The sequence below is a fragment of the Chlorocebus sabaeus genome, chromosome 18 (genome assembly GCF_047675955.1).
Source record: "Chlorocebus sabaeus isolate Y175 chromosome 18, mChlSab1.0.hap1, whole genome shotgun sequence".
Classification (NCBI taxonomy): Eukaryota; Metazoa; Chordata; class Mammalia; order Primates; family Cercopithecidae; genus Chlorocebus; species Chlorocebus sabaeus.
The window spans coordinates 64,844,208-64,870,254 of record NC_132921.1 but is presented as its reverse complement, the minus strand read 5'-3'; the positions used below and the strand labels follow the sequence as shown (position 1 = coordinate 64,870,254).

At 40.4% G+C, this 26,047-nt stretch overlaps 1 protein-coding gene across 3 annotated transcripts in view; it reads left to right on the top strand.

The window, feature by feature from the left end:
- The window catches only part of MYOM1 (myomesin 1), a 158,654-nt gene that overhangs the window by 42,333 nt on the left and 90,274 nt on the right, over positions 1–26,047 (top strand). For all 3 annotated transcript variants that reach the window (XM_037982472.2, XM_037982473.2, XM_037982474.2), the window contains 6 exons: positions 2,215–2,536; positions 3,697–3,854; positions 15,480–15,572; positions 17,401–17,489; positions 17,610–17,672; positions 22,601–22,765. In XM_037982472.2, the coding sequence (XP_037838400.2) occupies positions 2,215–2,536; positions 3,697–3,854; positions 15,480–15,572; positions 17,401–17,489; positions 17,610–17,672; positions 22,601–22,765 (890 nt within the window). The remainder of the gene's footprint in view (positions 1–2,214; positions 2,537–3,696; positions 3,855–15,479; positions 15,573–17,400; positions 17,490–17,609; positions 17,673–22,600; positions 22,766–26,047) is intronic.

The following is a 26,047-nucleotide window of genomic DNA, read 5'->3' as shown; positions in this document are numbered from 1 at the left end:
ATTCCACTTATATTCTAATAAATTGAGTAAACTTTCTGTCAACAAGAGATTTTGAATTGAGACTGTCACAGATTCGCAGAGTACTGGGATATTTTAAATTTAGTTTTACTTCGTAGTAGTATACTTTTGTCAACATGTTAGCCTCACAGTTTTACTTTTGTGTCCAGATTATAGAAGGGTTATCACTGATAAATCCCGACTTTTACTTAAAGGAGAATATCCCTACTGCCCTGGGTCTAACATACTTTTTAAGTGTAGTTGAGTTCTCGTGTGAAATAACTACAGGTTTTTTTTTCCAAAGTTTGGCTTCTTTGTAAATGGAAAAGGCAAGGAGACTATCACTTCATTTGGCCCTCTAGAGCTGTGCCAACCTATCCAGTATCAGTAGTAATGAGAACTTAAACATAAAGTTCTCTTACTTGGAGCCTGGGGCAAGACTAGCATTGAATATGATCCATCATTACATGAATTGAAACAGATCACAAAGCTCATTTCACATCTCCCTATTGTATGTTGACTTCTATAGAGAATTCCAAGCAAATTCTCCATGGTTTGTTTTGTATTCAGTTAGTAATTCATTCACTTCCTATCTTGTTGAAAAAAGAATGAGAGGTCATTATGTGAGGACACTAAGCGAAAAATCTTTCATCTTCCTCCTCCCCCCCAATAATAATGGACATATTACTAACATCCATAGTAGGGATTATCTTATTAATATTTACAGAGAGAGAGGAAAAAACTTAAAATGTACTCGCTACATTTAGTCAGAAACAACATGGACTCATCTTGTCTGCCAGATGTTTTAGGAATAGTCCATGAGAAACCCCAAACTTGGCAAATGTGGAATCTTATTCCTCAGCAAGCGACATAGATTTAGATGCTAGGAACTTGCTAACACAATGGTAGCATTTGCTTACATCCTGAAGCAATCATTCTTGGAATGTATAATTCTGACGTAAGAGGTCTAAGGAGACTCAATTTCAAGAGAATCCTCAATATAATCAATATACTCTTTCACTAAAACATTTGAGGGGCTTTACAACAAAAGGCATTGAAATATGTTAAAATAATTCAAATATTTTTAAACAACATGAATAAATCACAGCACAGATTCTACATAAACTGCCACAGTAGGCATTGAACTTGAGATGTTACCACTCCCTTGATGACTCCCTTGATGACTATTGTCATCAATTATGAATAATAACGAGTCACATTTATAAATGTCACCACTTCCATCACAAGTTTGATAATTTCTTAGTATATACTATAGGTACACACACAATATATGCACACACAACATATATTATCTTAGAAAGAAACCCAGTAGGCATAAGGAACCTCATGTAAATTCAGAACTTACTCATACTGCAACAGCTCCAGGCAATGTATTACATCAGCAAAGTGACAGAATCCAGATCAAGCGCCTACTCATGTATCAGGGTCACAGGCAAACAAACTAGATCTCATTGGACAATATGGCTTCTCTGGAAAGGAACCATAATCTTTTATTGTAAACAAAATCACGTTTAAACACACTAAGACAATCCGTGAGATGACCTTGGGCAAGTTATCTAACTTCTCTGAACCTCGTTACCATATATCTAAAACAGAAATAATAATTTATCTTGGCCGGGCATGGTGGCTCTCAAGTGTAATCCCAGCACTTTGGGAGGCCAAGGCTGGTGGATCACCTGAGGTCAGGAGTTCGAGACCAGCCTGGCCAACATGGTGAAACCCTGTCTCTACTAAAATTATAAAATATTAGCTGGGCATGGTAGCAGAAGCCTGTAATCCCAGGTACTTGGGAGGCTGAGGCAGGAGAATTGCTTGAACCCAGGAGGCCAAGGTTGCAGTGAACTGAGATTGAACCATTGCACTCCAGTCTGGGCAACAAGAGCGAGACTCCGTCTCAAAAAAAAAAGTTTATCTCATAGGGTTTGTATGGGGATGAAACAAGATCATGTATGTGAAAAGCACCAGGACCATCATAGGTGTTATTATTACTGTTATCATTATTATTGTTATTTGTTAAGGCGAGGAACACTTCTGTACATGAAGTGTCAGCTTCTGATTTACCTGCTTTTTCTATATTGGGTTTTCTTTTGGTGCAGGATACAGTGTCTGAGGTGTGGTACTTTGAACATAGTAAAAATTACTCAATCTTATCACTGCCATCCACAACATCTACATTTTGCCATTATTGTGTTTTAGTCAAAAGCATGTCAGTGGAATTACAGATACGGAAGAAGAAAGAATTAAAGAAGCTGCTGCTTATATAGCCCAGAGGAATCTTCTTGCTAGTGAGGAAGGAATCACAACATCTAAACAGTCCACGGCATCTAAGCAGTCCACGGCATCCAGGCAGTCCACGGCATCCAAGCAGTCCACGGCATCCAGGCAGTCCACGGCATCCAAGCAGTCCGTGGTTTCCAAACAGGCCACGTCTACTCTTCAACAAGAAGAAACTTTTGAAAAGAAGTCAAGGAAAGTTGCGATTCGAGAAAAGGCAGAACGCCTGACCCTGAGGAAAACTGTAAGAAAAGACAGTTTAACGTAACTTACAAAGGTGGAAATGCATGTCATAAGGGGTGTGTGTGTGTGTGTGTGTGTGTGTGTGTGTGTGTGTGTAGATGTAGATGGATTTGTTTCTTTTTTTTTTTTTCGAGATGCAGTCTCACTCTGTCCCCCAGGTTGGAGTGCAGTGGCGCAATCTCAGCTCACTGCAGCCTCCGCCTCCCGGGTTCAAGCGATTCTCCTGCCTCAGCCTCTCAAGTAGCTGGGGTTACAGGCATGTTCCACCACACCCGGCTAAATTTTTTTTTTTTTTTTTTTTTCAGTAGAGATGGGGTTTCACCATGTTGGCAAGGCTGATCTCAAACTCCTGACCTCAAGTGATCCACCCACCTCAGCCTCCCCAAATGTTGGGATTACAGGCATGAGCCACTGCACCTGACTGATTTGTTTCAAATGAAGAATATGTGATCTTTTGGAGAAACAAAACATAAGAAAACAAGGAGAAAGACATTAAAATATTAATATGTAGGTCAAATAAAGCAAACAATAGTTTTAAACTCCATGGAATTTTAGGTTTTAAGGAAATTAAAGATTTTAAAGAGCCTTAAGAAATCCTAGAGGAGTATTTTACTTACTCCTGTAAGTAAAATACTCCTCTATGTAAAATATGACCAGATGTGGTGGCTCACATCTGTAATCCCAATTTCGGGAGGCCAAGGCGGGAGAATTACTTGAGGTCAGGAGTTCAAGATCAGCCTAGCCAACATGGTGAAACCCCATCTCTACTAAAAATACAAAAATTAGCCAGGCATGGTGGTGAGTGCCTGTAATCCCAGCTACTCAGGAGGCTGAGGCACGAGAATTGCATGAACCTGGGAGGAAGAGGCTGCTGTGAGCCAGGTTGTACCAGTGTACTCCAGCCTGGGCCAAAAAAAAAAAAAAAAAAAAAAGAAAAAAAGAAAAGAAAAAGAAATCAAAGATGTTGCTTAAGCTTAGAATGTTAAATGTCAAATAACTACCTCTGTTCTTAAAAGGGAGAAGGGAGTGCATTTTCTCTAAACAAAATTAAGCTTCCAAGTGGAAAAATAAAACTTTTGGCTTCTACTTGTTATTTTAGCACCAAAAGTCACTTTGATTTAGTGGTATTTTGGTAATATGTTTGCTTATTTGTTATTTCAGTTAGAAGAAACCGAGGCATATCATGCCAAGTTGAATGAAGACCATCTTCTCCATGCTCCTGAGTTTATCATTAAACCTCGCTCCCACACGGTGTGGGAGAAGGAGAATGTAAAATTGCACTGCTCCATAGCAGGCTGGCCAGAACCTCGTGTCACGTGGTATGTTATCTTTATGAAAACTAACAGAATTCATTACACAAAGTTAAGTTCACCTCTAGTGGAACACACAGAACAACCATATGCAAGAATCAGTGAAGACATCTGTAAGATTGTATAGGTTTTCAAAAGAGTGAAGAAGGATATTGAGATGAATTTGTATGTATGGGAAGAAAGAACAGTCTTGTGTATATATGCTACATGATAATACTCTATAATCCTATTATACAAATGGGTCTTTATTTTATATGAAGTATTGCATTTTAGTCAACATATATACTTACCAAATATATGTCTATAACTGCTATGGATGATAAAAGTTAGGTAACAATTAGCTTCCATCAATTAACTTTACACAGCAGGCAGGATTTTGTGATCAGAAGCAATGCTGCCTTTTACAAAACAACTAAAACTGCCATCTCTACCCCTCATATGAGCTGAGGCCTTAATGTGCCTGCCTGCCTGCCTGCCTGCCTGCCTGCCTTCCTTCCTTCCTTCCTTCCTTCCTTCCTTCCTTCCTTCCTTCCTTCCTTCCTTCCTTCCTCCTTCCCTCCCTCCCTCCCTCCCTCCTTTCTTTTTCTTTCTTTCTTTCTTTCTTTCTTTCTTTCTTTCTTTCTTTCTTTCTTTCTTTCTTTCTTTCTTTCTTTCTTTCTTTCCTTCTTTCTTTCTTTCTTTCTCTCTCTCTCGCTTGCTTTCTTTCTCTTTCTTTTTCTTTTTCTTCCTTTCTCTCTATTTCTCTTTCTCTTCCTTTCTTTCTTCTTTCTCTCTTTTCTTTCTCTTTCTTTTTTTCTTTCTCCTTCCTTGCCTGCCTGCCTTCCTTCCTTCCTTCCTCTTTCTCTTTCTTTTCTTTCTTTCTTCCTTTCTTTTTAAATTAATTTATTTTTTTACCAGAGAGCATAAGCAAGTTGCATCAATGTGTTTTCTGACACCAAATAAAAGACAGAATTGGATGCCAGATACTACCCAACAGGGGGCATGAGGTACTTTCTTTCCGTAAGGAATAAGCACTCTTTCTCCTTCCATAATATATCCTATTGCAATTGTCAGTGACTTTGTGATCCTTAAACTGAGAACTTCCCTGTCACATATCACAAATATCTGCCATAGATAGCAGAAGTATGAAAATAATTGAGCCAATTAAAAAAGATATTTCAGTTTTACTCTCTGGTGCAGGTATTTGCATGCTTTTTTCTTATCTTCAGGAGTGGTGATAAATGCACCTTAGGTTGCAATATAAACACTACACGAATGTCACTGTCACCGAGAGTGTCTGCCTCCTTCTCCTTTCTTTTCTGTTGTGTCTAATGTTGATCAGATGCTTGCATAGCACTGTGGAGGTAGCTGACAAGATAAACCCACTTAATTCTCTAAGGTTATTCTTTTTTTTTTTTTTTTTTTTTTTTTGAGACAGAGTCCCGCTTTGTCACCCAGGCTAGAGTGCAGTAGTGTAATCTTTGCTCACTGCAACTTCCACCTCCTGGGTTCAAGCTGTTCTCCTGCCTCAGCCTCCCAAGTAGCTGGGACTACAGGCACGTACCACCACACCTGGCTAATTTTTGTATTTTTAGTAGAGATGGGGTTTTGCCATGTTGGCCAGGCTGGTCTCGAACTCCTGACCTCAGGTGATCTGCCCATCTTGGCCTCCCAAAGTGCTGGGACTACAGGAGTGAGCCACCGTGCCTGGCTTCTAAGGTTGTTCTTAAGGAGCACATGGTGAGTTTTTACTTGTAATCTTAATCTGTCTTCGATGATTTTGGATTTACTTACAATTTTTCTATGTATGTAAACTCTTTTTAGGGCTTCTGAATTTGAAAACCAAAGAATAAAAATGAAAACTGGCTATGAATTATCAGGGCAAATAATTTATAGTAAACAAAGATGAGAACTGTGGAAACATATTTCTATAAAAATGAAGTTTAAAAAATCAATTTACAAGCTTTAAAATAGAAAAGTAAGTTAGCAATCACTCTGCCTTTGCCTGCCCTTCTCTGTGACTATAGAGTTGCACAATTTGGCCTGTCAAAGGGACATTTCTTCTTAGAAAACCAATTACTTCACACCTCAAAAAAAAAAAAAAAAAGAAATTCTAAACTTTCCTATAGAAATGCACAAACAATGACAAATTTTCAGCTGCAAGAAATATTAGTAAAAATATTTCTTCTTTCATGAATTAAAGTGTATCAATAATAAATGAAGAATTAGAGGCCTTTGTTGAATAAATGTGTTTATTACACAGTTTCCTATCGTGTTTTCCCACTTAAAAAAATTAGAATTAAAGATGATTATCAAAAGGACACAAAGTAGCTTCTGGGAGATAAATATTCAATTCCTAAGCATTTATTTTTGCTGTTAATTACACTGCAGCTTGAATAAAAACCCAGCCACATACACTGATGGTGTTATTAAGCAAAAGCAGTGTGATTTCACAAAAGCAGAGCTGAACTCCAGAGATTAGACTCCTTACACTGTGCTTTGTTGATCTGGAAAAAAAGTAATTAAAAACAAAAACAAAAAGAATGGAAAGTCTCCAGAAAAATAGGAGATGACCAAACTGTTAACCCTTCAAATTCCTGTTAAATTCAAAAATAGAAATACTGTCCATTTCCAGTTATCCTCGCTAACGGAGCTGAGAAGCGGTCGAGTTGAGCCCCAAACCCTTCACAGGTGGCTTTGAAATATTTACATCCTTTACATGTGAAGTTTATGTCCTAGGGGTTCATTTCAAACAAAAGGGAAGACACAGAGACAAGCTTCCTCTCCAGAAGTACTGGATGAGCCTCCTCTGGTCCCTGCACCCCCGTTAGTGCTCTTGCAGCGAACAACTCCCTTGAGCCCCGTGCAAAGCATCAGTCCTAGTGACTCCATTCCTTATCGTACATTCTCCCATGAGGGACAGACCAGAGCATATCACAGATAGTCTCCTTGCCTTGCAAGCTAAGTGAAAAACAAATATTAAAACGAACAACAAGGCTGCAATGAGCTCTGATCTCACCACTGCATTCCATCCTGGGCAACAGAGCTAAAAAAAAAAAAAAAAAAAAAAAGAACTGGGAGACAACTAAGAAAATCGTTAACTATACTTCTGAGAGCAAGATTTGCCCTGGGTAAAGCTGAAACTCGGACAATCAGTTAGCAGATAACTGACGACTGGAAATGGCAGTAAACAGGGTCAGGTTCAGGTTTTGTGGGCATGAAGCTGATACAATTTGGAGGGCACTCTTTACAAACTAAATAAATAAATTAGCAGTATAAGCTAGGACATAAGGTCTTGCAGGGATTTGGGTAGTGAGAGACCCTGAAACTTAAGCTTCATTTGCTTCAAGGTAAATCCACCTCTGGGAGTTGACTTCTAGATGGGATTAGTATATATTCCTGGGCATGTTTTTAAAACATGTAATCCCAGCACTTTGGGAGGCCGAGGTGGACAGATCACTTGAGGCCAGAATTTGAGACCAGCCTGGCCAACATGGAGAAACCTCGTCTCTTCTAAAAATACAAAAATTAGCCAGGTGTGGTGGTGCATGCCTGTAATCCCAGCTACTCGAGAGGCTGAGGCAGAAGAATCACTTGAACGTGAGAAGCAGAGGTTGCAGTGAGCCAAGATGACACTACTGCACTCCAGGCTAAGCAACAGAGTGAGACCCTGTCTCAAAAAAGAAAAAAAGAAAAGAGAGAGAGAAAAAAGTCATTCACTGGAGTGCGAATTGACTTTGCACCACTGGTACAGAGCATGAAATCTTCAGTAAGCAGCCTTCCCCTTGAAGACCTGGGGACCCGCAACCCAAGCAGGAACCAAGATTGTTGGTGGTGACATTGCTGCCATTTATACCTTTTTGGTATCCAATTGCAGCTTCCTGGGCCTGACACTGAGGAGAAGTACAAAGGGAATATTGAGAATGCCCTTCCTGAATATCAGCAGGTTTATTAAAGGAGTAAGTTTGTGATGATGCTTCATAGAATCACACTGCCTCCGCTCATAGCAGTTAAGTCCTTAGCCACCTCTTTCAAAGGCACGTGTGCCGGGCCTGGTTCAGGCAAAACCCTTTCCAAAGAGAGTTTGGCTCCAAGTTTCCACTGGACATCTTTATGTCATGGGAGTTCCTGAGGCCTATGATACAAACACTCAGCAGCCGCTCTCCAACCAATCCCACATTACTAACCAAATCTATTTATGTGGAACCTAAAGCTTACCCAGAGAGCACTGAATGACAGGGCACACACATCCCTCATTAAGGTCAGGTACAGAAACAGGATGCAGTACCGTCCTATTCCCAACTCGCTCTGACAACAGCAGGGAGCCTGTCTAAGCACTGGCCTGGGTAGAAAAGTTAGTTATAGGCCAGCCGCGGTGGCCCACGCCTGTAATCCCAGCACTTTGGGAGGCTGAGTCGGGCGGATCACCTGAGGTCAGGAGTCTGAGACCAGCCTGACCAACATGGAGAAACCCCGTCTTTACTAAAAATACAAAATTAGCTGGGCGCGGTGGCACATGCCTGTAATCCCAGCTACTCGGGAGTCTGAGGCAGGAGAATTGCTTGAACCCGGGAGGTGGAGGTTGCCGTGAGCCAAGATCGCGCCACTGCACTGTAGCCCTGGGCAATAAGAGCAAAACTCTATGAGAGAGAGAGAGAGAGAGACAAAGGGAGAGAGAGAGAGAGAAAGGGAGCAAGAGAGAGAAAGAAAGGGAGAAAGAAAGAAAGAAAGAAAGAAAGAAAGAAAGAAAGAAAGAGAGAGAGAAAGAAAGAGAAAGAAAGAAGGAAAGAAAGAAAAGAAAGAAAGAAGAAAGAAAGAAAGAAAGAAAGAAAGAAAGAAAGAAAGAAAGAAAGAAAGAAAGAAAGAAAGAAAGAAAGAAAGAAAGAAAGAAAGAAAGAAAGAAAGGGAGAGAGAGAGAGACAGGGAGGGAGGGAGGGAGGGAAGGAAGGGAGGGAGGGAGGAAGGAAGGGAGGGAGGGAGTTACAGAGGATGCTGCTGCACCCCTACCGTGAAGCTGGCCATCCTGCAGGAGGACTCTGTCAACATAGAAGGGAAAATGCATATGTAGTGGAAAAAACTAAAGTTTTAAAATTTAATAGGGTACATTTATGTAATTACTTGTATAATAAGAGTCTTTCTGTTTAAAAGGGGAAGAAAAAAAGCATTTATGTTTGTGTTTGTTTTATTTGCATAATGAAATTCTGGAAGGATATGTATATGTAAGAACCTAAGAAAAGCTACTGACTCTGAGGGAGAACCTTGTCAAAGGGACAAAAGTGCTAGGAAGGGTTCGCCAGGAAGGGTTCACGGTGCACCCTTTATTCTTTCTTGTTCTTGAACCATATAAACGTATCACCTAGTCAAATTTTAAACATTCTGTGAAATAGTGGAGAAGGAAAAAGTTTTCTTTAAAAGGAGAGAATAGTGTTAATTATATACTTTTTAAGAGCGGGATTCAGCTGGTTTCTGGCCTGAAGCCTGGATTGAATTTGTCAGTGGAAATCTTGATTGTAGCCTGCAGGGAGATCAGGAAAACTCTCTGGAGCAATGTGTTGGTATTAGTGTGTACTTGTCATTCACTCACTCGGCACTTGTGCTTTCATATGTATATGTTGGACACTGGACTCGATCTTCAAGCAAAACATTTGCAATACATGTTTAAAATTCTTCAGTTTCAGCCAGGCACGGGGGCTCACACCTATAATCCCAGCACTTTGGGAGGCCCAGTCAGGCGGGTCACTTGAGGTCCGGAGTTTGAGACCAGCTGGCCAACATGGTGAAACTCCATCTCTACTAAAAATACAAAAATTAGCCAGGTGTGGTGGCAGGCACCTGTAGTCCCAGCTACTCAGGAGGCTGAGGCAGGAGAAACGCTTGAATCTGGGAACTTGAAGTTGCAGTGAGTGAGATCGCGCCACTGCACTCCAGCCTGGGGGACAGAGCAAGACACTCTCTCAAAAAAAAAAAAAAAAAAAAAAATTATTCAGTTTCACCCAAAAGTCATTGTCAAATAGATACTTAAAGAAATGTGTCATTAAGCCCATTATAATAATTCAAAACCTAGGAATAAAATAGTTACGAAGGCAGAGATTTGGAAAACTCTTCTTCTATTCTCACAAATTATGAGGGTTTGTAAATTTCATAATAGAATCATGCATTGAGTTTATTTTCAATATTAGAATTATTCATCACATATTCAAATTTAGCAGTTACTACCATATTATCATAGGAAAAACAACCTATATTTAAAATGGTTAACACAAATTATTTACAATTTACAACAGTTTTCCAACATAAGGATTTCGAGTTTTATTTTGGGTTTTTCTTATTTACTTAATTCCAAAATCTATCCCAATGAGATCTCTCTCTCTCTCTCTCTCTCTCTCTCTCTCTCTCTCTCTCAGATAATTAGTTTTTAAAGTGGATGTAGAGCGATTTATTCAAAACAGGTTGGAGTCTAAGCAGCAATCTCATTTGTGGTGAGATTCAGTAGGTTAAAGGTCATCTTTGGCCAGGCGTGGTGGTTCACGCCTGTAATCCCAGCACTTTGGGGGCCGAAGCAGGCAGATCACCTGAGGTCAGGAGTTCGAGACCAGCCTGGCCAACATGGTGAAACCCCATGTCTACTAAAAATACAAAAGTAGCTGGGCGTGGTGGCGCGCTCCTATAGTCCCAGCTACTTGGGAGGCTGAGGCAGGAGAAACGCTTGAACACGGAAGGCGGAGGTTGCAATGAGCAGAGATTGCGCCACTGCTCTTCAGCCTGGGTGACAGAGTAAGACTCTGTCTCAAAAAAAAGGTCATCTTGGTGTGCATTATTTGTGGATAGAAAATAATTTTCGTGAAGGCTTTTGCTTGATCATGCTTTACACTGCCAAAAGGCTTTTACTGTGACCCCATACTATCAAACTCGTCCCAACATCCAAACTGACATTTGTTGAGGGGAATTGTGTGTTTTACACACATAAAGGAAATGTCACTGGAAAAACTTATAGTATACTGAAAGCTCATTAACAATTTATAGACATTACATAAAAATGATAAGGGAGGTGGTATACATCTGTATATTCACAGGGATTTAAGAAAGCTTCTGATACGTAATCCCAGGGTGTGGATTAACCTCCAAAATTAGCCGATGACTACTCAGCTTGGAATTTCATGTTCCAGAAATAACAAGCTGTGAAGTGTATACAGAACAGGCCCCAAATCCTTCTTTTCTTCCCTGACTCAAAGCTAAAGACAAGTGACTCCAAACCTAAATGCCTCACTGGGTGAAATTCTGTGGAGAATAGTATCAAATATCTTTCTGAGTTAATCCTTGCCCACTGCTTTAAATGAAGAATTTCTCACATTGGTATCTGGAGCTCCAGAGAAAAGACTACAAACTCTGCAGTCAAAGTGATGTGTGGTGTGTGTGTGTATTTTGAACCCATTTCTCTTGCCATGTGGTGATAACAGAAAAGTCATCAGCTGGGGAAAAGGTATTAAGGTGCTAAATTGAGTAGTAATGGAAGGAAAGGATGGTGAAGCAACTATGGAAGCTGCAAAATAGTCTTCTATTTTATTTTTAAAAATTTATTGTTTACAGTCATGGAGTCACGCCATGTTACCCAGCTGGTCTCGAACTCCTGTCCTCAAATGATCCTCCCGCTTCAGCCTCCCAAAGTTCTGAGATTACAGACATGAACCACCACTCCTGACCTGCAGAATACTTTGTAATGAAAATTTTATAGAGATACGAGCAATACTTTTGATCAGAAGCCGAACTGAGTGTCACTGAGCCATTTGGTCAAACAGCACATGTCACAGCTTTTGGTATCACAGCGCTTTTCTTAGGCAAAGAGGAACCACTGAAAACCCTCCAGCACAAGAAAGAGCAGAGCCAGAGTGAGCTTCTGAGTCCAGCGTGAAATTACCTAAACCAATTATATAAGAAGAGCATGCCAATTAATATGTTCTACCCTGTCCTTCATCAAAACGGGGAATGCTGGAGACTAGGAGTGGCCAGTAGATTTCTTTTTCCAGGCCATTTCTGATCAGATAGTCCTGTCTGCTCGAGCCGTTTTGAGATAGCTGTCTGAAACTGTTGGCAGGAAACAGCACTGCATCAACTTGCAGGGTCTTCTGTGTTTGGAGAAGGTTATGTTGCTGCACCTGCCACGCAGCTGCGATTGTTGAGCCAGTCCCACCCTCTCCATTTCACATCTGAGGGAACTCAGACTCAGAGCATCAACTTACTTTGTTCGTGTGCATTTATTTAAAATCATCCAACTTTGGGAGGCTGAGGCAGGGGGATCGCTTGAGCCCAGGAGTTTGAGACCAGCCTGGGCAACATAGTAAGACCTCATCTCTATTCATTTAAAATAAAATCATCCATATCATGACATGTATGTTTGTCAGAACTCTGTTCTCTCAGCCAAAAAAATTTTGAAGTTACAATTAATCTATTGCATTACATGATAATTCTGTTCTACCCAATTTAACCAATTCTGAGGGCCTGCTGTTTGCCCATGACTCATTCTTCCTCAGGAGTAGGAATAGAAGTAAATGTGGATCAGGCCAGGTGCAGTGGCTCATGCCTGTAATCCTACCATTTTGGGAGGCTGAGGTGGGAGGATTGCTTGAGTCCAGAAGTTTAAGACCAGCGTAGGCAACATAGCGAGAGCCCGTCTCTACAAAAAATAGAAAAAATTAGCTGAACGTGGTGGTGCATACCTGCAGTTCCAGCTACTTAGGAGTCTGAGGTGGGAAGATTGCGTGAGCCTGGGAGGTGGAGGTTGCAGGGAGCTATAATCACACCATTGCACTCCAGCGTGGGAGACAGAGTGAGACCCTGTCTCAAAAAAAAAAAAAAACAAAAAAAAGTAAATGTGGATCAGACACAATCCCCAACCTCAAAGGTTTGGCAACTTAATAGAAGAGACACATATCCAACCATAATTTTGATCAATGTTATATTTAGTAATTTGAAGCAATGAACCCTGATGCAGAGAGGCAGGAACAATTCATATTGTATCATATTTTAGAGAAGAGTTTATTGAAAAAGTTGTGTTTGATCTGAATCTTGAAGGATGAGTTGGTTTTGCTATATGGAGGAGAGTGTTGTTGTTTTTTTTTTTTAAGTGTAGAAAATGAATAATGTGCTTTAAGGATATAGGGGTGTATGTGTGTGTGAGAGAGAGAGTTGGGGAAAGGAAGGAGCTGACTGAAGCCAGTATTCTTCCTTTCTCTCCCTTTCTATCATGTTCCCTACTCCCAAACCTCCTTATGATCATGTCCACAAGTCTAAGGAAATGAAATGCAGAGAGAACAATTGGAGAACGGAAGCATCATATGGGTCAGCAGCCAGGCTGCCTGTTCAAATCCCCCCTCTGCTGTTCCTGGCTGTGTGACTGGGCAAGTTCCTGAAACCTTCATGCCTTGGTTTCTTCATCTGGGAAATGAGGTTAAAAACACTATCTCATACCGTGGTTGTGAGAACTGAACTTACCAATGTATGCATAAAGCACTTAGAGCATTGCGTGGCTCATAGTCAATCTCTGTGTCAGCTGTGTTTATCAGGGTTATTGACGTCATTTGTACATGCAAAGTGGGCTGTCTGAAAGGGAAACAAGTGAAACCCAGTTCCTCTTTTGGGCAGAGAATGGTTTAAGTAGAAAAGCCTGGTCCAGCACCATAGCCACTGGCTACTGAGAACATGAGGAAGTAGTGAAGAATCCAGGCACCACGTACAGACCCGGAAGACAGGGTCCCAGGGAGAGGCCTCTCTGTGTAATCCACTCTCTGAGGGCTGCGAGGCTTAACCAGATATGGAACAGTCAGAAAAGGGGAGGCTTTCAGCTCTTGTCAGAAGTTTCCTTTCATGATTTGTATTATAAATTCTTCCAAGGCAAGAGCTGTGTTTATGACATTGAATAAAACACTTAAATATAACGATCGTTCAACACAATGATATTGCAGGCTGGGTGCAGTGGCTCACACCTGTAATCCCAGCACTTTGGGAGGTCGAGGCAGGTGAATCACCTGATGTCAGGAGTTCAAGACCAGCCTGACCAACATGGTGAAACCCCGTCTGTACTAAAAATACAAAAAACTAGCCGGGCGTGGTGTCCGGTGCCTGTAATCCCAGCTACTGGGGAGGCTGAGGCAGGAGAATCGCTTGAACCTGGGAGGCGGAGGTTGGAGTGAGCCGAGATGATGCCATTGCACTCCAGCCTGGGCAAGAAGAGTGAAACTCTGTCTCAAAAAAAAAAAGAAAAAGAAAAAGAAAAGAAAAAAACAAACAATGATATTGCTTCTAACAACATGCAAGAATGTTAGCAGGAAGAATGTTTTGCTCTCATCCTTCACAGATAGCCAACAAGAAAATCCCCAACACAACGCCTTCCTCTCTGTTACATCAACAGCGGTCAACTTTTTAAAAAGCTTATTTATGTATTTATTTGTTTGTTTTATTTATTTATTTTTAAAAAGCTTATTTGTTTTACTTATTTATTTTAAGACAGGGTCTCACCATGTTGCCCAGACTGGAGCGCAGTGGTGCGATCACAGCTCACTGCAGCCTCAACCTCTCAGGCTCAAGCTATTCTACCACTGTAGCCTCCAGAGTAGTTGGGACTACAGGTTTACATTCAGCTAATTTTTTGTAGTTTTTGTAGATTCAGGGTCTTGCTTGTTGCCCAGGCTGGTCACTAACTCCTGGCCTCAAGTGATTCTCCCACTTCAGCCTCCCAAACTGCTGGAGTTACAGGAATTACATGCATAAGCCACCATGCCTGGCCTAAAACCTTTTTAATTGTAATATAACATGCACAAAAAACCATTTTCTGCCCAAAAGAGGAACTGGGTTTCACTTGTTTCCCTTTCAGACAGCCCATTTTGCAATTTTTTTTTTTTTTTGAGACGGAGTCTCACTCTGTTGCCCAGGCTGGAGTGCAGTGGCACAATCTCGGCTCACTGCAACCTCCGCCTCCTGGGTTCAAACAATTCTCGTGTCTGAGCCTCCTGAGTAGCTGGGATTACAGGTGTGTGCCACCACGCCTGGCTAATTTTTTGTATTATTAGTAGAGAGGGTGTTTTCGCCATGTTGGCCAGGCTGGTCTCGAACTCCTGACCTCAAGTGATTTGCCTGCCTCGGCTTCCCAAAGACCGCACACTTTTATAAATGAATTGCTTTAGTGAATTTTTGTAGATTGCACACACCCATGTAACTGACACCCAAATCAATAAACATTATTGACACCCAAGAAGCCTCCTTCATGCGCCCCTGATTCACACTACTGATTTCTAGTAGCATTAATTAGTCTTTTCGCTTTTGTATTCTATATAAAAGCAATCATTCTGCTGTGCACTCTTTTGAAACTGGCTTTTTTAGGTAACATTATGTTACATGACGTTCAGCCATATTGTTGTGAATAGTCAACATTTTTCATGTAAGTTTATAGAGGAGGGGAAAGCACTTCATCAAGAAGTGTGATTGTATTGCTGGTATACTTCACATAAGCTAATATTATTTACATTTATTTAATCAATGCTGCTGCTACCCTCAGTGCTCTGTTTACAGGTGTTCCTGCAAGAACAAGAATTGTATATGTGTGTTTAATCATGAAGTTGTTTATACTTCAGCTTACTTCATTTTGTTTCCGTTCTGTTATAGGTATAAAAACCAGGTGCCAATAAATGTCCATGCAAACCCTGGAAAGTACATTATTGAGAGTCGATATGGAATGCACACGCTGGAGATTAATGCGTAAGAGAACATCAGTGTCCATGTGTTGCTCAACATTGCTCAGGGAGGCGTCTCACCCCTGCAGTTAACAGCCCACTCTCCCCACTTCATCCCAATGCTGTGTGATCACAATGAGGGATATTCATATGCGGTGCTTCTCTGGGTGCACACCTGAAAGTGATATGTATGACTGATTCTTACCATGCTCACACTACCTCCCAAAGTGATTTTATATTTGTATTTAGTCAAAGATGATGAGAAAAAAACCAATTTGCATATTTTTATTTATCTTTTTATATACTTGGGAATTTAGATGTAAGTAAGAAAAATATGTTGCATAAAGAGGCTTTTATATCCAGTAATCAGTTCGGAGTCCCAAATCAATATCATCATCACATTCTTTTGTTTTTAATAACTAAAGGCCATGGAGATCCAGGTAGGTGGCATTGAATGTGGGCTAAACTTGGAGATAATGTTCTTTCCTTCACCTTGCCAGGAACCACGGGAAAGCATGTACTCTGTCAATCTGTGTATGTGAAGCAGGCTAGACACTGAGATGTTTGAGCTTAAAGTAAAATCCAAAGCAAAATTTGAAAATGAAACCTACATCAAAATTCCTAAGTTCCCAAATGTTTATTATGCCTCCCAAGATGATTTTGAAATTCAAACCTAATTAGGTCAATGAAAAAGCTAAACAAGCTCCCACCATTTTCAGTTTAGATAAAACCATGGTGTGCATAAATGTCAAGGTGAAATTTATATTATTTATTCTCAAGAGAAGTATAGCCTTTCCTCAGATCAGAGGAGTTGGCCAAGTGATACTAGGACCCTGTGACGTTTGCCAAGCACTGCCCCTGACCCAAGGTCAGGTCAGTTCTGCCAGTGGGTGGTTCTGCTGAAGCAGCAGTGAGCTATGTGGTTACTTTCAAAATTAAGTAGTTATGAGAAGGGCAACTGTATTTGCCTTCCTGGGGTTCTATTGATGTCTGTAAAATTTCAGCAAGAAAAAAAGTTTACACAAATGAATCGAAATCCTGAGAAACAATGAAGAACATGAGAAACTGGTCATGATAAGACGTAAAACAACCTGCTTTGAAACCTTAGCCTCTTCATCTCTCCATGAGACCCTTCTTCTCCCTAATGGTCCATTTTTATAAGAATTCCAATTTCTGTATTATAACTTAGAAGAACATCCAAATAGTGCTTCTTGTGTTATGCTGTGAGCTGAAACTCCAAGTATGGCCTGAACCTTAGTGGAAATGAAGTGTAAATAACTTAGATGGGCTTTGAAGCTAGAACACATAGACCAACCTGGCTCAGGGAGGTTGTGGAAATCTATATGGAGGGACTGCTTCTTTCTCTTCCCCATTGCCTGGTTGACCCCAGACTGAAACCCACCACAAGGGCAGGACAGCAGGAAAGTCACACCCTCCAGTGTGCCTCCAGGTAGTTACTTGATACAAAGGTTACATGCCTGCACATTTTCTCCTCCCAATGCAACTTTAGACAAGTAAGTAGATCACAATGCTGCTCACTCTGTAATTTATGTGCCTAGCACTTGGTTGACTTTTTTTTGTTTGCCAGTTTAAATGAACCCAGGCTAGGGTCACAGTGAACGATGGTGTTCTCCCCAGTCTATGCTGCTGGCGTGAAACCACAGTAGATCACTTGGACTAATATCCCACAGGTAGCTAGATCAGAGACAGTAGCTGTACCAGGAGAACCAAAGAGCCGTGTGTTAGCCACTGATTCGCAGGGGGCTGTGATAGCAAAGAGTTCCCTGATAGAACAACTAGTAATTACAAGGATTGTCACTATGATGGATGTTCATTTCCATCTGTTCTTTCAGATGTGATTTTGAAGATACAGCTCAGTACCGGGCCTCGGCGATGAATGTTAAAGGAGAGCTTTCGGCATATGCTTCAGTTGTGGTAAAGAGTAGGTTTGCTAGATTTGTTTTCTTCAAAGTGTGTGTGTGTGTGTTTTAAATTTCTTCCCATTGTTTTAAAATAAATCTATCGCAAAGCAGTTCACATCCATTTCTGTTTTCTTCTCTAGGGTATAAGGGAGAGTTTGATGAGACTCGCTTCCATGCTGGGGTTTCCACCATGCCCCTCAGCTGTAAGTTTAAAAATTTACTAAGTGTCATTTACTAAGTGTCACCTCTATGTAAAATATGGCATAATAAGCTAGTCCATAATGCTGAAATAAATGCATACTATATATAACATAGTATATGCTAGGTTGGATATAGTAGATATCTGTGGTTATTTTATTTACTTTTTTAAAAAGATTTTTTGGTTACTGTTCTCTTTCTGAATCGAACTGCTTTGTGCTGGTTTTATGAAAGCCTAGATACGATGGGCTAAAAATGGCAAATGCTTTTACGTCTTTCTGGGTTAAACTGAGAAAGATCATTATACAAACCTGGGCAGAATGACTTCACCAAACACACACACACACACACACACACACACACACACGAGTCTGGACTATATCAAAGCACTCTTTCTCACCCTTAAATGTCCAGATGGGCATCACTTCCTTGAGAAAGCAGGTCTGACCCCCACTGCCACCCCTACACCCTACCCAATCAGGGTTAGGTGTCCTGGGTGAGGCCACGGCACCTCATCAGAGCGTCAGTGAGGCTGGACCCTATTATCCATTGTGTGTCAGTCTCCCTCACTGGTCCAGGAGCCACTTGAAGGCAAGGTTGGGCCTGCCACAGAGTGGGTATTCAATAATGAATGAATAAATAAATGCATTAAGTTACAAAGTACAATCTAAAATGAAGTCTAAATGTGATTACATAAAAACCTACTAAAAATATTCTGGTCAGTGGTTATCTGCAAATTCGTGAATGTCAGTCATTTCATTTACATCAGAACTTCTATTTATGAGAAGCAATAAAAGCAAAATCTATGGTTGCTGAAAGAATTATATACTTACAGTGGTCAGACTGAAAAAGGTAGTCAAGCCCTAACTTAGTTTTCAAACATGAAGAAATTAGTGGTAGTTTTGAAAATGGCTGAGATCAGTTTTTCACCTGCCTGGCTAGCTTGAGGTCTGTGGCTGACCTACTCCACTGATTTCATGCAATGGCTTCTCATTTAATGTCCCAAGTTGTGATCATTGGTATCAGCCCTATGGGTGACAAGGGATGACTGGTAGAGCAACGGAGAAGCACATCCCAAATCATGTTCTTCTCCTATCTCTTGATTTATGCTGAGATATAATAGTTGGGGCCAGGCGCAGTGTCTCATGCCTGTAATCCCAGCACTTTGCGAGGCCGAGGCGGGTAGATCACCTGAGGTCAGGAGTTCCAGACCAGCCTGGTACAACATCGTGAAACCCTGTCTCTACTAAAAATACAAAAATTGGCCAGGCGTGGTGGTGCGCACCTGTAATCCCAGCTACTCAGGAGGCTGAGACAGGAGAATCTCTTGAACTGGGGAGGCAGAGGTTACAGTGAGCTGAGATCACGTCACTGCACTCCATCCTGGGTAACAGAGCGAGACTCTGTCCCCCCCCCCCCAAAAAAAAAGAATAGTTGGAAATTCTGAACCTATGACTTGTCTCCCAGTGCCCCAGGAGTGGCCTACTGATCACTTCACAATCCTCTGAATGTAGCTTGTCCATTTCCACAGCCATATCGTGATCCATGTTTCTCCTTTTCCCCTCTTCTCTGTCAACGCAGGGACTGGAAGTCCAACTCACTCTCACTTCTCTTATTGCTCAGTCTTATAGAGCCTCCTCTCTGATGACCCCTGAATTGAATGCAGTTGTTTCTAACAGAAAACAGAGGGCTCATATTCACGTATTTGGTTACTATTTACTGAGCACCTGTTATGTGCTAGGTAGGGGTTTAGTTGCTTGGAATGTTGGTAGATGTCACAGACAAAGCTCTCTGCTCTTTTTTCTAATACTTAACATTTATGGATCAGTTCTGCCAGACAATGTACTAAGACATTTTTGTACACATTGATTCATTTAATGTTTCCCGAAAGCTTATGAAGTAGTCGCGTTTCCATCTGTGCTATGCTGATGAGGAAACAGTTTAGAGAAGACCACACAGAGTGGTAGAATAGGGATGTATAACTTGGTCTTTTTAATTCTAAACCATTATTTCAAACAAGGAGTCACCACACATTTTCTGTAAAGGACTAGACTGTAAATATTGTAGGCTCTATGAATGAGCGTGACTGTGTTCCCATAAAACCTTCTTTATGAACATTGAGGTTTAAACTTCCTATGACTTTTCATGTCACAAAATATTGTGCTTCTTTTTATTATTTTCAACCACCAAAACATGCAAAAACCATTCTTAATGGTTTAAACAAGAGGCATTTCTAGATTTGCCCCACAGACTTGCCAACCCCTGCCCTAAACCACATTTCCCAGGATAGTGAGTACATGTGATAAAAGATTGAGGACATGACAACAGAATGATGTGTTGTCTTCTGGTTGTTAAACTGGGGTGCCTTCTACTGAACTCCAAAGTTATCGCAGACAGTCCAGTCCAGTCTCAAATACAGAAGAGAACCTAGAAGTTAGGTCCATTTCTAGGAGACCTGCTTGCCTTTCCAGCTGGGTCTGGAATGTCTGACGGTAGCCCTCAGCTCTACCCCCTAAGGCAGCTCTGGAACCAGCCCAGCCTCCCAGCACTGTGCAAGATCTGTCAAGTTGTTTCTCTCTCTGGTCTCAATGAACATCAACACATTAAAGTGAGGCAGATGGGAGATGTGCTTCCAAAGAGAAGTTATTTCGCTGTTGATTAGGGTTACCTGGGAACACGCAAAATCAAGACAGTACGATGTATTGGCCAAGAGCACGGAAACGGCCAGCTGGTGCAAATCTGGCTCTGCAGGGGAATGTGGTCAGTTATTTTACCTTCCTATGCATCCGTTTCTTCTTCTATAAAATGCAGATATTAGTGGTACTTACCTAATAGCATTATTATGGGGCTTGTGTTAATAGGTATTAAATGCTTGGACCAATACTTGGTCAAAGTTGAACTCAGTAAATGTTAGCTTGCATTTTCAAGTGCAATGAAAGAAGTCTTAGGAAGAGGGACAAAATATATGAGAAAAGGCCTAAGTTTTGGAATGGAGAAGTTATGAGTGTGAATTTCAATTTCACATATGCTACCTGTGAAATTCTGGCATTAGGTGTGTGTTACTTTTGTGAACTTCCATATCCCCACCTGAAAGAGAGGAAGAAAATAATATCTACGGCATAGAGTTGTTGCAAGGAATTGATGATATGTCAAATGTGAAAGTGTCTGGCATGTAATAACCCATCAATAAATAGTCATTTCTTTCCCAAGTTCTTTCTTTGGTGAAAAAAGGAAATAAAACCTAGGAGAGTTGATTATGCAGGCTGCATTTACTCAATCTATAAATAAGATATTTCTGAGAACAATATTTTTAAAAGTTAGAATATTTTAAACTTTTCCATTTTCTCCTGTGGACATTTCTTATAATATTTATTACTCAGATCACTAAAGAAAATGAAGCAACTTATTTTAAAACTCCATTAAAATTATTTAACTAAAATTATTTTTATTTTTATGGATACATAGTAGTTGTACATATTGATGGGGTACATGTGATATTTTGATACAAACATACAATGTGTAATGATCAAATCACGGTAATTGGAGCATCCATCATCTCAAACATGTCTTATTTCTTTATATTAGGGACGTTCCAATTCCACTCTTTCTGTTGTTTGAAAATATGCAATAAATTAACTGTAGTTGCACTATTGTGCTACCACACACTAGATCTTATTCCTTGCATCTAATTGTGTTTTTGTACCCATTAACTAACCCGTCCTTATTCCCCCTTGCACTAAGCTTCCCAGCCTCTGGTAAGCATCATTCTACTCTCTATCTCCATGAGTTCAATTCTTTTTAGCTCTCACATGTGAGTGAGAACACATGATATCGGTTCTTCTGTGACTGGCTTACTTCCCTTAACATAATGTCCTCTAGATCCATCCATGTTGTTGCAAATGACAGATTTCAATTTTTTTTTTTTTTTGCTGAATAACATTCCATTGAGTATAAGTACCACGTTTTCTTCATTCATTCTGCCATGGATGAACACTTAGGTTAATTTCACATCCTGGCCTATTGTGAAAAGGGCTGCAATAAACATCGGAGTGCAGATGTCTCTGCTATATACTGATTTCCTTTCTTTAAGATATAAACCCAGCAGTGGGATTGCTGGATTATATGGTAATTTTTTTAGTTTTTTGAGGAAACTCCATACTGTTCTCCATAGTGGTTGTACTAATTTACATTCCCACCAACAGCTCAAGAGGGTTTCCTTTTCTCCACATCTTTGTCAGCATTATTGCCTGTCTTTTGGATACATTTCAATTGGGGTGAGATGATATCTCATTGCAGTTTTGATTTGCATTTCTCTGATGATTAGTGATGTTGAGCATTTTTCCATATACCAGTTGGCCATTTGTATGTCTTCTTTTTAGAAATGTTCATTCAGATCTTTTGCACATTTTTAAATTGGATTACTTGAATTTTTTGCTATTGAGTACTTTGAGTCTCTTGTATATTCTGGTTATCAATCCCTTGTCAGATGAAAAACTCCATTTTTATGAATAATGGATATGGCTATTTTGTCCCAAGAGTACAAGCAGTACAGTTTAAATTAACTCAACGTCTAAAATTACAAAGTGCATATGTTGCAGCTAAAGATTTAAGTCTAGGTTAAAAGTGGTATTAATTTGCATTTAAGACATTAAACCTGACCCTTTAAATTCTATTCATTACGATAATAAAAATAAGCGTTTAGCTTTTATAACCAATGAAGCAAGAATTTCCATACAAATTATATATGCATATGTTCTAAATACTTCTTATATAGAGTTTCATTTTGACCCAGATAAATCATTTGCTCATATGTTCTTTTTTTTTTTTTTTTTTTTTTTTTTTGCTGTGACTGCTTTCTGCCTGTGCTTGTTAAACTGCTTGTGTCTCTTTGATGAAGAAAAAAATTACAGATATTTGTTATTTTTGTACCCAGTTGCTGTGACCCCGTATGGTTATGCATCCAAATTTGAGATCCACTTTGATGACAAATTTGATGTGTCTTTTGGGAGAGAGGGAGAGACAATGAGTCTAGGCTGTCGCGTAGTCATCACTCCTGAAATTAAACATTTCCAGCCAGAGATCCAGTGGTACAGAAATGGTGAGTCTTTACAATGAATGCTCACTTAGGTTCTTATTCGAAGAAGGTTGTAGACCAGATTGCAGATCTGTTTATCAGAGCTGACGGAATCTGGAAGTTAGAAGGGACTACCTTTACACGATTAAAAGATTTTTACATATATAGCAAAGTAGCAACACTTTCATATTTGTGGAGATGATATTTTCCTTTTAGCAAGTAAGATATGGAAAGAATTATAAAGAATGTATATTATACTGGGCATGGTGGCTCATGCCTGTAATCCCAGCACTTTGGGAGGCTGAGGCGGGTGGATCACCTGAGGTCAGATGTTTTAGACCAGCCTGGCCAACACGACGAAACCCCATCTCTACTATACAAAAATTAGCCAGGTGTGGTGGTGCCCGCCTGTAATCCCAGTTACTCAGGAGGCTGAGGCAGGAGAATCACTTGAACCCAGGAGGCAGAGGTTGCAATGAGTGGAGATGGCGCCATTGTACCTGGGCGACAGAGCGACTGTCTCAAAAAAAAAAAAAAAAGGTATATTCATTTTGTAAGTTAACCCATTTGGTAAAATACCCATCCTCATAGACTTATTTATACCACAAAAATGGTATGTAACTTTAAAAAACATAACCTTATGAAATAATAAAATCCTGATATTATTATTAATTAACCAGAAGAGTACATTCAGAAAAATTTCAGACTCTGGCACTTTTGTTTTAATGTATTAAAGGCTTTTTATAATTTTGAAATTTTTGATAAGTATATTCTGCATGCAATATATCCAAGTTATACTGATGTCCCCTAAGGACACAAAAATAGATAAAATGATCCTTTTGTTTTACATTATATTATAACAGGCTGGTAGAACAGAAAGAAATTCCTTCCATTGTCAGTTCCTCTGACTCTGGCTTTAAATCACAATTTGATCTCACTTTGCTCCAAACGGGCCTAGAGCCATGATACTTTGGTGTGAGAAAGAAATAAGGATTTAATTAAGCACTTTGGGAGGCGGAGGTGGGCAGATGACCTGAGGTCAGGAGTTTGAGACCAGCCTGGCCAACATGGTGAAACCCTGTCTCTACCAAAAACTACAAAAATTAGCCGGGCGTGGTGGCGCACAACTGTAGTCCCAGCTACTTGGGTGGCTGAGGCAGGGGAATCGCTTGAACTCAGAAGGCAGATGTTGCAGCAAGCCAAGATTGCGCCATTGCACTCCAGCCTGGGTGACAGAGCGGGACTCCATCTCAAAACAAAACAAAATAAAAAACATAAAATAAAATAACAATAAATCTTAGGTCCAAATACACTAAGTTTCCATACTAGAGTATCTCATAGAATAGACCAAGATATAGAAACTGTCTGAAGAGAATAAGGGATTGCCCCAAATCACACAGTCAAATTCTTGCCACAGGAGACCTCCAGACCTGCTGGTGTTTACTCTAAGCCTGGAGATCTTTTCACTACCATGTGCCTCCTTTTATATTGTCTGTATTAGGTCTAATATAGACAAAAAGCCTCATGAGAAAATTTGTACTTTCTCTGATCTGTCTGCCTCCCTTTATGCCTGGGTATTGAAAAAAGCATTGAAATTTAAGAAACTGAATTTGCCCCTACATACATAGTTATCTGCGAGGCCTATGCTAACTCCTAGCTAATAGAAAATGTGTCGTGGAGAGAGCAATGAGTAAGGCCTAGGGACTTTCATCATCCCTTTTAATTTATCTTAAAGTTTTCACTATGTTTATTTATAGAGAGGATTATATTTTAAAGCTCTTAAAAAACTGTAAAATTCCAGACACATACAGTAGGATACTAGTAAGATTATCATATAATTTTTCTGTTTAATTGTTTTAGAAAATAAATTTTGGAAAAATACAGAGAAATGAAAGAAAAAATTGTTAATGATAATGCTTTGTGGTATTATCCTATAAGGTACTTTATTATTATTATTTGTATTACTATTTATTATTCAAAGTCCATTTTGTTCAGGTAAAAAAACAAAGGCACAGAGAGGTTAAGTAATTTGCCTGAAAGTTACATAATTAGTTAGTGAAAGAGATCAGACTGAGCTGGACATGGTGGCTCAGGCCTGTGATCCCAACACTTCGGGAGGCCAAAGTGGGCAGATCACTTGAGGTCTGGAGTTTGAGACCAGCCTGGCCAACCTGGTAAAACCCCATCTCTAATAAAAAAAAAAAAAAGAAAGAAAGAAAAAGAAAAGAAAAAAAAATTAACCAGGCGTGGTGAAGCATGCCTGTAATCCCAGCTACTCAGGAGGCTGAGGCACGATAATTGCTTGAACCCAGGAGGCGGAGGTTGCAATGAGCTGAGCTCACACCACTGCACTCTAGCCTGGGTGACAGAGCGAGACGCCGCCTCCAATATAAGTTAAAAAAAAAAAAAAAAAAAAAGACTTGAGATAGAAAGAGATCAGACTGAAATATAGGTCCTCTCCGGAGCTGACTTTTTGGGCCTGTGAACGGTGCCATCTTACAGGACCAAGATATCTGGGCTTCGTTTAATGCTCTGCTGTCACCCTCTTGAAGTTCGTGATCACTTTATCTTTGACCTTGTGTTTTATACATGGAGTCCAATGGGACTATGGCACATGCACACGATAGGAGGAAATATGGCAATGGCAGTTCAGACCCATGTAGATACGGGATCCCGGGCACAGTGGGCAGTGGGTAGTGGACAGTGTGAGCACCAGGCAGCAGGCGTGGTCTTCAGGTGTGCACATGAGCACTCGGGGCAGTCTGTGGCACCATGGCATTCCAAGGTGATGGCAGAGACCAGGACCTAGGGCCAGACTGGAATTAGCAATGATGGTGGCCCCAGCAGCAGCAGCAACAGCAGTGGTGTTGGGTCCCATGGCTGCAGAGGAGAGAAGAGGCTCGGTGTGGAGGCAGCATGGGGACACACAGTGTGGGGCCAGCTTGCCCGGCCTTCCCCAGAACTCAGGTCTGTGAGATCTGCACAAATATTAACTCCTGGCCTGAGCATGGGGACAGGAACTGCTGGCGACAGGACAGTAAACTTTGTCAGTCAAATATTATAAAATAAAAGTGTACATGTAGACACTGCAATAAAGCACGTAAGACAGTTATTAGAATTCTTCAAGGAGTTTCGAATCTCTGGTTTTGAGGCTTAGAATTAGAAGTTAAATTTAAAGATGGTAGCATTTGATGGAAAAGAACATTTTCATATGAAACTTTGGATGAGCCTATTAACAAGGAAGACCGTTTTAAAATTACCACTTATAATTGAAGATACAGTAATGGAATACATAAACAGACATCC